The sequence below is a fragment of the Salpingoeca rosetta genome, assembly GCF_000188695.1.
Source record: "Salpingoeca rosetta unplaced genomic scaffold supercont1.1, whole genome shotgun sequence".
Taxonomy (NCBI): Eukaryota; class Choanoflagellata; order Craspedida; family Salpingoecidae; genus Salpingoeca; species Salpingoeca rosetta.
Window position 1 is genome coordinate 758,995 of NW_004457740.1, and position 12,528 is coordinate 771,522.

Sequence of the window (12,528 nt, forward strand, 5' to 3'; positions counted from 1 at the left end):
CGCTTTCACGCACAAGCGGGCTCCTGCCAAAGCACCCACAACCCATGCTTTTCAAGCGCACCGTTATTTCTGTGGTTGACTGTTGTTTGTGTGTTTCTGATCCAACCACAGACACCCCTCTAATAACCCTTGCCGTTTATCCACATCTGGTTGTTGCACCATAGGCACACGCACCATCACCCCTCCCCATGGAGGTGCCAATGAGTGTGGAGCTGTCTTCGTCGCTAGCGTGAGTGCTTGCCCAAACAGCCCTGTAACGTAACTGATGTGGAGATGAAACTGAGCCTTGTGCGTGGGTCTGTTTGATTGGTATGCGTGTCGCATGAGCCGTGCAGTACATGTGTGCCTGCGATGTATGTGTGCCTGCGTCTGTATGGGCCTTTGTCGAGTGTGTTTGGCCATGTCTGGGAGGTGTGGATGTACATGACTGTTGCGTACGTTCCTTCAAGCCACCCACCTTTCTCGTCGCCTTGCTTTCCACTCACTCACACACACACACACGCACACACGCACACATACACAAACGCACACACAAACATTCCCCCCCCCCCACACACACACACACACACACACAAACACGCACGCACACTCGCAAAAACACACCCACAACCATTCACTCCTGTACACACAAACAAACACACACGCACATACGCACACAAACATGTACCTGCCATCAACAACAACGACGACATGACATACACCTCATATCAGGCAAGAGACACCTGAGATGGCTTCGCTGGTGTCTGAGGAAGATACCGAAGAACAACACGATGCGCTGTCGGGGTCAGGTCCGAGCCCTGCAGATGTGAGCACGAACGCAGCTACGAGTGCTGCGGACCAGCCATCGTCACAGTCAACCCCTGCGCCACAGCAGGACGCTTCTTCCACTCCACATGCACCAGCACACACGCTGCCAACACGACAACCGACCGACAATGATGACGCCAAGGAGACGACACAGCAGACACAGCAGCAGCAGCAGCAGCAACAAGAAGAAGCCGCACCAGCGGCACCTGTACCGACTGAAACACACAACCGCGGCAGCCATGGTGACGAGGGTGAGACTGTGCACTCCGCGCACCAGGTGAAATCAGGGCCGTCTTCGCCCCAGCTGGAAATCCGTCCTTCGTCCTCGACGGCCAGCGTACGAGAGACACACCCCCCATCCTCGAAGAAGCAATCGCAGCAGCGCCATTCACGCTCCAAGACGCCCAAACAGCGTGTCTCAAACGCTTCAAACAGCTCAACCCCAACAACAACGTCCACCGTCACCCCTCCCACCCCGCAAGGTTCGCCGCTTTTCGTTCCTTGCTCGGTCGTAGAAAACAGACAGCTTACATCCCGCTCTCCACAATGCTGCGCAACCGCCCACCTTGCCTGCGTTAGGCGTGCTCACCATTGCCAATGCACATGCCATCATGTGCCATTTGAGCACTCACACAATCGCACACACACACACACACAATTGCACACACACATACACACAATCCATCGCCCCCCCCCCCGCACACACGCGCACATGAACACGCACACATACACCCACTCGTACACAAACACAAACTCGCGCGCGGGCGTTGTGCGCTTCAATCACTGCGCATGCAACCTTTGCCTCCTCAACGCCGCTAAATGCTCATCATGGGACCGCCAAACATCCATCTCCTTGTACGTGTTCGTCTTGGACATTGTTGTACATATACGTGCCATCTGCATCTACTTTGGACCATACCCTCACATGAATCACTCCGACCGCAAGCAGGTGAGCAAGATGTGAGCCACGGTAGAGTGGCAATGCCAGGGCATGCGGCCAGCGCAAGTTCTGTTCAGGTGGCAGGCACAAGCACGTGCATTGCTCCATCGTCCACCGAATGGCCGTCAGCGCGCTACGTTGTAGCGCCCTGGCTAACCACACGCTCAATGTCGAGTCTGCGGGATCTGAAGGCGGATTTGCACAAGAGCATTGAAGCCTCCCAGAGGTCAGCGAACGTGCACACGAGAAGGAAGCCAGCGGGCACGGGCACTGCACCCACCAGAGCCGCCTCGGCAAGCGCTCGTGCTGCGACTGCAGTGGGAACCGCCCCAGCGCAACCAATGCATCAGCGCAGCCAGCCCTCACCACACATGGTGCAAGGCAACCGCAACGTAAACCCTGCACCAGCCCACCGCAACAACCACGCAGGTGGACTGAACCTTACGCCCGCGGCAGGACCAACCATGCCCGCACCAGGCAGCCAGCTAGCCTCTGTTGCGTCCTCCTTCATGACGGCCGTGTCTGCTGCCGCACAAGCGCCCGCACACACGGCAATGGTGGCACCGCCCGTCGCCCGGCAACACCAGATGACGGCTTCCCTGTCGTTCCCACCGACCATGGGAACACCAAACACCACAGCATGGCTGGCCATGCAGCAGGCACCTGCAGCTGCGCCACAGAGCACGCTCATGCTGCCCACGGCAACAAGCTACCAGCAGCAGCCACGGTATCAGCAGCAGCCAGGCATGCTCTCAAACACACATCTGCCCAGCACCAACGCATACGCTGCGTATGGGAGCCAGCCCATGCAACAGCACGGGCGAGGCGTGACGACAGGGCTGGTGTCAGCATCAGGGCTTGCTGCGGGCATGCAGCGCAGCATGGTGCCACAGGGACACGCAGTCAACCCCTCCATGTCGGCCCAGGCGATGCCCTCCACCCTGCGGGCGCCCATCACCACAACCAGCATGCTGGCGTCGTTTGTGGCGCAAGGGGGGCGCTTGCCGCAACAGCAACAGCCCGGCGTCCAACACGCCGTGTACTCCTCAGCTGCGCATCCGCCGTACATGCGACAGGTTGCGCCAGCGCCGCGTTTGGGCATGACGGCCGCGTGGAGTCAGCCCAGCACATCACGCGTCGTCACCCATGCCATGCTGCAGCCAGCTGGCACCCTCCCTTCTGCCGCACTTTCACAACAGCAACAGCAGCAGCAGCAGCAGCAACGGGCACAGCAACTCAAGACAGGCGCTGTTGGTGTCATTCCTGGTGCGCCCCAGGCAACTATGATGATGCATGGTGGTCTGCAACCAGGCAACATGCCTGCAGGCAACGTTGGTGCCGTGGGCAGCAGCCCAGGCGGTGCAGTTGGGCGCCCCTCGCTGCCCAGCACGCACCACTCACAACTACCACCACAGCACCAGCAGCAAGTGGCGGTGAGCGGAGCCGCTGTAGCGACAGCGGAAGCACCGGGCAAGCGGAAGAAGAAGAAGAAGTCTAAAAAGTCCAAGAAGGAGCGTGGCGCACGTGCGCAAGCGGCGGGCGAGACGCAGGCTGCATCTGCATCCCACAGCCCGAGTGATGATGCCAAGGCGAAGAAGAAGAAGAAGAAGAGAAGAAAGAAGAAGGGCGAGGCGGATGTCAGTGAGAAGAAGGGAAGAAGAGAGCAGCAGGCGAAGAGGCGTAGCAGCGCAGAACGCCACCCATCCCAACACCCATCTGAAGCCAGCACAGCAAAACAGCACAAGTCCAAGACAAACGTCCTCTCAATCTTTCTTGAACCAGAGGGTGGTGGTGGTGGTGATGGTGGTGATCGCAGGAGTGGTGCCGCAACCACCGGCAATGGCGGTGACGACGAGCAGAATCGCGACCACAGCCAAGTCCGAGACACGGAATCGCCCACGCTTCCACTGCTGCCACCACCAGCGCAGAAAGCACATGCGCGTCAGCAGCACCAGCACCAGCAGCACCAGCAGCAGGCTGATGGCCAGTCAGGCACCGCATCGCCAGCTTTCTTCCCTCCCGACCAGCAGCAAGCGTTACACGCAGCAAGAGCAGATGCACAGGCACCAACACATGATCCTCAGCAACACCAACCACCTGCACAACAGCATCAAGTGAAGCAAAAGAGCGGGGGAGTTATTGCCGGCATCTTGCCGAAGCGCCGACGCACGCGCACAGACGAGTCGTCGCGCAAGCCCAAAACAGGCCAGACTGAGCAGAACAAGAAGCAGAACAAGCAGAAGAAGCTCGAGGCAGGTGCTGGGAAGAAAAAGAGAAAGGGTGCGAAGCACGCAAAATCAGAGCCAGAGGTGGAAAGCGACACCGGCGCTGCTGAACCGTCAGCGAGGCAGCCTGCAGAGCAGCGCCAGAAACCTTCTCCTGCCGTCACTCCTGCTCCCGCATCCACACCCCACGCTGAGGCAGAGAGTGAGCAAGAATCTGCAGCTGCAGCTGCAGCCGCAGCGTCGCAGCGAACGACTGAGGATGAAGGGGCGGACGAGCCCGTGATGGACGAGGAGACGAAGAAGGCGCGACGCCTGCAACGCATCTTGAACAAGCTGGGTGGAGCACTCGATGGGCACAAGAACAGGACGCCCGGTGCACGGCGCACAGGCAACTCATCCCGGGTGGCGCAGATGAGGGCGGATGCCGCTGGTGGGAGCTGGTCTGCTCACCAGGCTGGCACGGAAGCAGGCGCTCGGCGCGAACAAGGCAGTGACAATGAAGACGATGAAGACGATGATGTGTGGATGAAGGATGACGCGGAAGCAGAGGGTGGCCCTGGCGTCAAGCCGGCCGGTTTTCTTCGGCGTGCGTTTGCCTTACATCAGCAGCAGCAACGGCGCACGCAGCAGCAACAACAACATCAGAAGCAGCAGCAGAAGCAAGCCCGCGATGAAGCTGACAGTGGTGCCGCTGAAGCAGCGCCCACAGCAACCGCAACAGCTGCCACCGCAGCTTCTGCCTCGCCCACGGCTTCATCCCTCGGGGTCACAGACCGACCTAAGCGCGCCCACCATCAGGCCAAGTACGTATGACTGCCGTTTTGGTTTGTTTGTTTTTTTTTTGCGTTGGTGGGTTGGTTGGTTGGTTGGTTATCCTCGTAACCTTGCTTCGCTTTTACGCGTATGTACGCTTTGTATGCGCGTTTTTGTGAGTGTGTGCATGTGTCTGTCTGTGTGTGTGTGTGTCTGCCTGTGATGTACACGTGCCTTAGTAACGTGCGGCTCACACGCTGCACCTGCATCGCACACGTGATGTGCAGACGTCGCAAATCGGGCCGCTCCAAGCGCGTGATTGATGCGCGGCGCTACGAACCAACTGACAAGCACCCCGATGCCCTCAAACACATCTGCACTTCTGTACGATGATTATGCGTGCTGCTTACGCTCCATGGGTGTGTGAGAGCTGACGTTGTGTGTGTGTGTGTGTGTTTCCAAGTGATACTTCTCACGTGTGCCGTGACGTGATCTTGCCCTTCATGTCTCTGCCCGCATTCAGACGACACTGGAAGACGATACAGATCCACGACAGCAACTCCTGCTCAAGGTAGTGTAGCGGCGATAATGATGATGATGGTTGTCGTGGTGGTGGTGGTGGTGGTGGTGGTGATGGTGGTCACCGCCCTCGTGGCGTGTGCATGTACGAGTGTGCGCACGCGCCTCGTCGATGTGTCAGCCCGGTGGTTTTGCGCGGGCTCTTCTCCAGTCTCTCACGCCCTTGTATCCGCATGCTCGCTCACCTTGTTTGTTTTCTACGCGTGCCTCGCCCATTTTCTCCATTGCAGAGCGTGGTGCGCAATGCAAACGGCAGCGATCCCGACGCGCTCCTGGAGGCGGCGCACATGATCACAGAGGGCCAGGCTGATGTCCGAAAGCAGGCCGTGCATGCAACGGCCCTGCGTGTTCCCCAGTCGACATGGACAGGGTACACCATGAGGAGGGGGGCAGATGCTGCACAACACCCAACCCGGCGCACCGAGCCAGACTACGCGCAGCTCACAGAGACGGAGGTGCGTTGTGAGACCGTGTGCAGCAAATTGATTGGAGAGTTACTCGTGCGTGTTACCCTTAAGAGCTTGTTTTGTTTGTTTTGCTGGCTCGTATTTTTGTTTGTTTGTTCGCGAGGGAACGCATGCCATTTCTCTCAGCCGTTGTGATCGCCCTGCTTTTCTGCATGTGTGCGTGCATATGCAGTGGTCTACGGTTGCTGAGCGCAACAGGAAAGGGCAGTTGCGGCACCGCGAGCAGGAGCGCAACTTGGCTGAGCTGATTCGTGTGCAGCGCCGAATGGGCATCACAGGCGACCGTGCCCCTCTACCGCTCTCATGTACGAACACTGCAGAACTTGTTGTTGTTCCTGTGTGTGTGTGTGTGTGTGTGTGTCTGTGTGTCTGTGTGTGTGTGTGTGTGTGTGTGTGTGTGTGGTTTTGTGCGGTGACACCTTATTTCAAAACTGCCTGGCATCGGGGATGGTTGCATTGTAGATACGCTGGAGGAATCCGCAAAAGATGGCAGCAAGGACGCAGCCAAGGACGACAAGAAGGAGGGCAGCGAGGAAGACGGAGACAGCAGCGAGGAAGGCAGTGGCAGTGGTAGCGGTGGCTCTGCCGATGATGACGAGGAGGAGGAGGAGGAGGAAGAGGAGGAAGCAGACAAGTCGCAGCAGACAAGTGCGAAAGAGCAGGAGCAGCAAAAGCCAGATCAGCTTGAATGTGAGTGTGTGTTTGACATGACGCTGTGGCACAACAGTTCGTTGATGTGATGATACTATCTTTGCCCAGACATTTACATGCACACCAAAGACCTGCGTTGAGTTACCTTGATGTTTAAGTGTCTTGTCCTCCTAATTAACTCGCATCTGCGGCATTGTGTTTGATATGTGTGTGTGTGTGTGTGTGTGTGTGTGTGTGCATCCAATAGGCGACCCGTCCTCTCTGTTTGCGGGCACACTCGTTTGGACCCGATTTCGCTCGTACCCATTTTGGCCTTCCATGGTGGGTTGCTCCGTCTTTGCTTTCCTTTTCTTGGTTTTGCTGTTGTTGTTGTTGTTGTTGTTGTTGTTGTTGTTGTTGTTGTTGTTGTTGCTGCTGTTGTTGTTGTTGTTGTTGTTGTTGCTGTTGTTGTTCATCCTCCTGCATGCAAGCTTTGTCACAGGGCGCTGTGTCAACTGGTGCTCACTTTGCGGTCTTGTTGGTAACGTCATGGCTCACCATTGCGTTGGCATTGGCAGGTGGTTAACAATCCGCTTGTGCCGGAGAGCCAGCAAGACGTTGACGCGCTCGTTGAGGGCGCTACCAAACAGCAGAAAGAACAGAAAGAACAGAAACAGCAGCAGAAAGAACAGCAGCAGCAGGACGGGGATGATGAGAAAGGAGACGTAGCAGGCGCTCACGACGCCGCTCCACCGCCAGCGAAGAAATCAAAGACAAGCACGGACAAGACGGAAGCTGAAGAGGGCACGAGTACGCCTGCTCTCAATGAAGCGGCAGCATCGAGTGCTGATGACGCTGTGATCAAGGCGCGTCTGTTCACGATTGCCTGCAAGCAAGTTCTCAACGCAGCGCCCGCCGACTTGCACGGTGTCGTGCGTCGGCTCTTCCGCTCGCGCTTGAAAGACAGGATTGCTGTCCTCTTCTTCGGCGACAACACCATGTGCGTTTTGCTCGTGCAACAGGGATGTTGGTTGTTTGATTCTGGTTTGTTTCGTTTGTTGTCGTGTTCGAGGCGTCCGTCCAGCTTGCACACTATTGGCGCCCATGTCTGTGTGTATCACTCTGAGTGCATCTGCGAGTGCATTTGTTGGTGAACGCTGATTGATGTGACCATGCCCGCTGTGCTCCCATCACATACGTGTGTGCTTTCATCTCACACATGTTTGTGCTTTCGGTCTTCCTCTGTCCCTCCTTCCCTCGCTTGCTCTCTTGCTCTGACCGAACCACACCGGCACCTCCAACAGTGAAGTCCTCAGCTCGCCGCTTCGCAACTGCCGGCTCTTCCGCGGCCACCAGCACCCGTCGTTCGTGCAGGCTGGGCAGGAGCACTATCTCTCCGATGTCTTCCGCATCGCGCTTAGCCAGGTGCACAGTGTGTGTGTCTGTGTCTGTCTGTCTGTATGTATGTATGTATGTATGTATGTATGTATGTATGTATGTATGTATGTATGTATGTATGTATGTATGTATGTGTCTCTGTCTGTGTGTCGGTCCATCCGCGCGGCTCTTTGTCCGTCCTTTTGTCCATCTCTTTGTGCGTCTGTAGAATGGAAGCTGCACTCGTGCAAATCCCCCCGCCCATTCTGAGGCACTCACTCGTGACGCGTGTCTCACTCGCGCGCCTGCACATGTGCACGACGCTGCATCGCAGGCGGAGAGCCTTGAGGACGTTGAGAACAAGCTGCACCGGCCCGAATACAGGGACATGCCGCTTGCCTCCCTGCTGGACACATTTGTTTCCGCTGATAGTCCGTCCAGTTCCCCCTTGGCAGAGCAGGAACAGCAAGAGCAAGGCGCGGCAGACGGCGAAGAAGAAACGGGACGCGTGTCTTCGTCGAGAAGGGGCCGCCAAACGCGCAGATCTCGCGAAGGGCCGGCGGCAACACCAAGCGCGGATGATGCCGCTGGCCCGCGGACACGCGGCAGTGCAAGACGGGCGTCGGATGGCGTGAGGGGCAAGCGAAAGGCGGACGTTGAGGCGTCACCGTCCGCATCAACACGTGCTTCAACCGGTGCGGCAGCGTCTCGCGGAGGGAAGCAGAAGCAGGTGGCCGGCAGTGGTGATGGTGGCGCCACGCCGCCCAGCAAAGCCGCCAAGGTCACGCGGGCCTCGCGGGAGAAGGGCGGTAGCACGCCAGCGACCAAGGCGACCAAGGCGACGAAGCAGCCGGTGCGACAGCAACCACGCCGCTCAAACGCACGCTTGTCGCCACAGAAGCAGAAGCAGCAATCTCCCGCAACCAAGAAGGTGACGGCGTCCGCAGCTCGAGCATCATCATCGCCGCTATATGCAGCCATTCCCTCGCGCGCGCTCAAGTCAGCAGCTCACGGCAGCATTGCACCGTCGATGCACGATGCGAACACACTCAACCCCACGAGCCCGCTCTGGACTGCCCGTCTCTCGGCCACCGACAAGAGTAAGATGGGCTTGCAATCGTGTGTGAGAGAGAAAGTGTGTGTGGTGTGTGGGTGTGTGTGGGTGTGTTTGGGTGTGTGTGTGTGTTTGGGTGTGTGCGTGTGGGTGTGTGTGGGTGGGTGGGTGTGTGCGTGTGTGCGTGTGTGCGTGTGCATGTGTTTGGAAGGGAGCGTAGATATTTAGTTTTGGCTTGTCCACTCGCAAGCTTATTGAATCACACTCCACACCATGCATGTATTGCTGCCCACACCTCTCGCCCGTGCACTGCGCCACGAAAACAACAAAGGCCAAGACATTTCGCCGTTTACGTGGTCGCGGGAAGCGCTGCTCGCTCTACAGCCGGGCGATCTCGTGTGGTGCCGCTTCCGCTCATATCCGCACTGGCCAGGCCAGGTGCGCTGCGCTACTGCCTTGCTTGGCCCACGTGACTTTGTGTGTGTGTGTGTGTGTGTGTGTGTGTGTGTGTGTGTGTGTGTGTGTGTGTGTGTGTGTGTGTGTGTGTGTGTGCGTGTGTGTGCGTGTGGGGGGGGGGCTTTGCGTGGGTGTGTTGTTGTCTCGTATTTGGCGTGCATGTGCCTTGTGGATTGGTGCTGAGGGACTGATTCACGGCAGGAATTGCAAGCATCACCTCATTATCTCACTCATGCACACACACACACATGAACAACCAATGTGTTCATGAGCAGGTGCAGCGTGTTGAGGATCGCCAGAGCGGCCCTGCGGTGTGGATTGCATTTTTCGGCGACAACACGCTGTACGCTTGCTGGCAAGGAGCTGTTTCTCACGGCTGTGCAGGAGGTATGGGCTGTGCTCGCTTGACCTTGCTGCTTGCTGGTCGTTCAATCGGCCACAGATTGATTTCTCATCGTTGCATGAGATGTACACATGTGCCGATTCGCCAGCTCACTGTCGACACTTCCACGTGTGTGTTTGTGTTTGTTTGTGCTGTGCGTATGTCTGTATGTGTCTGCCTGACTGCGTGTGTGCGTGTGTAGGCGCTTGACATGGAGGCGGAGAAGTTCCATCTGAAATCCAAACTGCCATCGGTTGAGGAGCGACAACTGAAGCAAGCCATCGAGGTGCGTCACAGCTGTCCGTCTGTTGTGTGCATGTGTGTACGTGTTTGTGTGTGTGTACGTGTTTGTGTGTTTGTGTGTTTGTGTGTGTGTGTGTGTGTGTGTGTGTGTTGCAAGGGGTCTCCTCTTGCGTGGTAATTACGCTCACACGTGTTCTTGCTGGTGCTCATCGATGTGTGTGTGTGTGTGTTGGACTGACAGACGGCGACACAGCGACAGCGGCAGTGGAGTGGATCAAGCACACGCCCCGTGGCCGCGCCCACAACCCAGCTCGCCCAGCTCACGGAAGAGTAAGCTGACGCATATGCGAACACACACACACACAAAAACACAGATGACAAGTGACAATGAATGTGGTGCCTTGTGCAGTTTGCCTTTTCCTCCTGGCCTCGCCAAGACGTTAACGTTTGCTTTGGCCCTTTTGTGTTCTCCTGCAGGGTGTTACCCGTTCTCGCCCGCGCCAAGTTTCAAGGCAAGCAGCTCTTGCGAAAGTAGAAGACCATGCAGACACGCGCGTGCACTTTTTGTGTGCTCAGCACGCCGCCTTTTCTTTTCTCTTCTTTTTGTTTCCGCCTTGCTCTTGCCTTTTGTTTGAGTTACATAACCTCCTGGCTGTGTTTGGATCCACCGGGGGGGGGGGGGTCGCGTGCTAGATCGTAGATACTCGTTGACACCAGTGTCCCCGTTTGTTGGACTGCGTGTGAGAGAGTGCGTGAGTGAGAGAGAGACCTTGTTTGTTGGGGGAGTGCTGTTTGTATATGTGTGTGTGTTTGAAGCTGTGCGTGGGCGTTTGTAGATGCATGTGTGTGTGTGGGCGTTTGTAGATGCATGTGTGTGTGTGTGTGTGCCTTCGCGCATGTCTGGTTGAAAGCGTGTTTGTTTTGTGTGAACACGTTGTCACTGCCTCTCCACTGTTACGTCGATATGGGTGCCGCAGTGCCGTGTGCAGTTAGCTATCCTTCTTGTGGCTGTGGGTGTTTGTGTACATGTGCATGTGACCTCTGCGCCACCGGTATCACTTCCTCAGTTCAGTTCACATGAGTGCATGAAACGAATACCACAGCTCTACAGCTTGCTCGACCATCGTCACAGAAGAAGAGTCGTTGTGTGTGTGCGTGTGCTGTGTGTGTGCGTGTGTGTGTCTGTGCGTGTGCTGTGCGTGTGCTGTGTGTGTGTGCTCTGTGTGTGTGTGTGTGTGTGTGTGTGTGTGTGTGCCGTGTGTGTGTTTGTGTGCTCTGTGTGTGTGCGTGTTTGTGTGTGCAGTTCGTCTGTGTTTCTGTGCACCCTCTTTTCCAATTGCAGGAACGGTCGTTTGCAATTTGCAACAACGCTTTTCTCTGGTGGCGAATGATGACCAACGCCACCATCCAAACGCACGCATGCCTGACGAAACACACAAATCACACACACACCAGCTTCCCACCAACGAGCCAGCCAGTATGCACTTGCGCGACTGCTGGCTGGCTGGCATTGCTCTCATGCCTGGCATTCCACACACGCTTTGAGCGCTGCGCGTTCGTTGGCTTGCTTGCACTCTTTCCTCCCTGTTTGTTTGTTGACCAAACCAACCACAGTGTGTTTCTTCTCTCCTCAAACAGTTTGATCAGTTTCACATCCACCCATCCAGCATCCATCCAACCACTCAAACGCTTGAGTTCTTCTTCTCCTCTGCTGCTACCTGCTGTCGCCGCCTCTACTGCTGCTGCTGCTGTCGTGAGCCCTTCCTTCCTTTGATCACGCCAACGTCGCCCTTGTCAGACGTACCTCTCCCCCTCGCCCTCCGTTTGAACAAGGAGACAAACGAAGATGAACAATGACCCTCAGACCAGCGTGGAGCCAGCCAAGGAGCAGGCCTCATCGCCTTCCGCCTTCAAGAAGATGGTGCAGAGCGTCAAGCGCATCACCACCCGCCACGCAAAGGTGTGTGTATGTGTGTGTATGTGTGTGAACAAACGCCTTTCATCTCTGCTGTTGGTTTGGTGCAATGACGTGGTTCTGCAAGTGCAGGGCATGAATGAATGCATGTCCATTTTCGACGTTGGTGCCTGCGGTTCCTCATGTCACACTAACCTCCCACCATGGCCTTTTATTACGGGTTCACCCAGAGCGATGTGGAGCGCGCCTACAAGTTTGGGCAGGAGCTCGGCACAGGCAACTTTGCCGTGGTGCGGCTCGCTGAGCACCGTGGCACCAAGCAGAAGTACGCGTGCAAGATTATCAACAAGGCCCTCTGTGCAGGCAAGGAGGACATGATTGAGACGGAGATCAGCGTCCTGAAGAAAGTCAAGCACAAGTACATTGTCGGCATGCACGAGTGCTTCGACACCCCAGATAAGCTCTACCTCGTCCTCGACTACGTCTCCGGTGGCGAGCTCTTTGACCGCATCGTCGATGAGGTGTGTGTTTGTTGTGTTCACATGTGTGTAAACATGTGTGTAAACGTGTATGTCTATTGTGTTCTGTCGTGTGTGTGTGCGTGCGTGCGTGTGTGTGCGTGTGTGTGTGTGTGTGTGTGTGTGTGTGTGTGTGTGTGTGTGTGTGTGTGTGTGTGTCGTGTCGTGTGTGTGTGTCGTGT

The 12,528-nt window shown here is 56.6% G+C and overlaps 2 protein-coding genes across 2 annotated transcripts in view; both read left to right on the forward strand.

The window, feature by feature from the left end:
- Positions 1-188: 188 nt before the first annotated feature.
- PTSG_00162 (uncharacterized protein) lies at positions 189-10,631 on the forward strand (the record flags this gene model as incomplete). Its single annotated transcript, XM_004998657.1, has 18 exons — positions 189-229; positions 712-1,289; positions 1,757-4,775; positions 5,013-5,109; positions 5,249-5,296; positions 5,535-5,759; positions 5,944-6,076; positions 6,234-6,461; positions 6,670-6,743; positions 6,980-7,401; positions 7,706-7,826; positions 8,113-8,878; positions 9,164-9,270; positions 9,564-9,599; positions 9,649-9,675; positions 9,873-9,956; positions 10,155-10,243; positions 10,391-10,631. The coding sequence occupies 18 exons, from the start codon at positions 189-191 to the stop codon at positions 10,446-10,448; spliced, it is 6,153 nt and encodes a 2,050-aa protein (XP_004998714.1). The 3' UTR covers positions 10,449-10,631.
- Positions 10,632-11,296: 665 nt separating this feature from the next.
- PTSG_00163 (CAMK/CAMK1 protein kinase) overlaps positions 11,297-12,528 on the forward strand; it is a 3,182-nt gene continuing 1,950 nt past the window's right edge. Inside the window, exons 1-2 of the mRNA XM_004998658.1 lie at positions 11,297-11,873; positions 12,059-12,349. Of these exons, the coding sequence (XP_004998715.1) occupies positions 11,760-11,873; positions 12,059-12,349 (405 nt within the window). The 5' untranslated portion in view covers positions 11,297-11,759. The remainder of the gene's footprint in view (positions 11,874-12,058; positions 12,350-12,528) is intronic.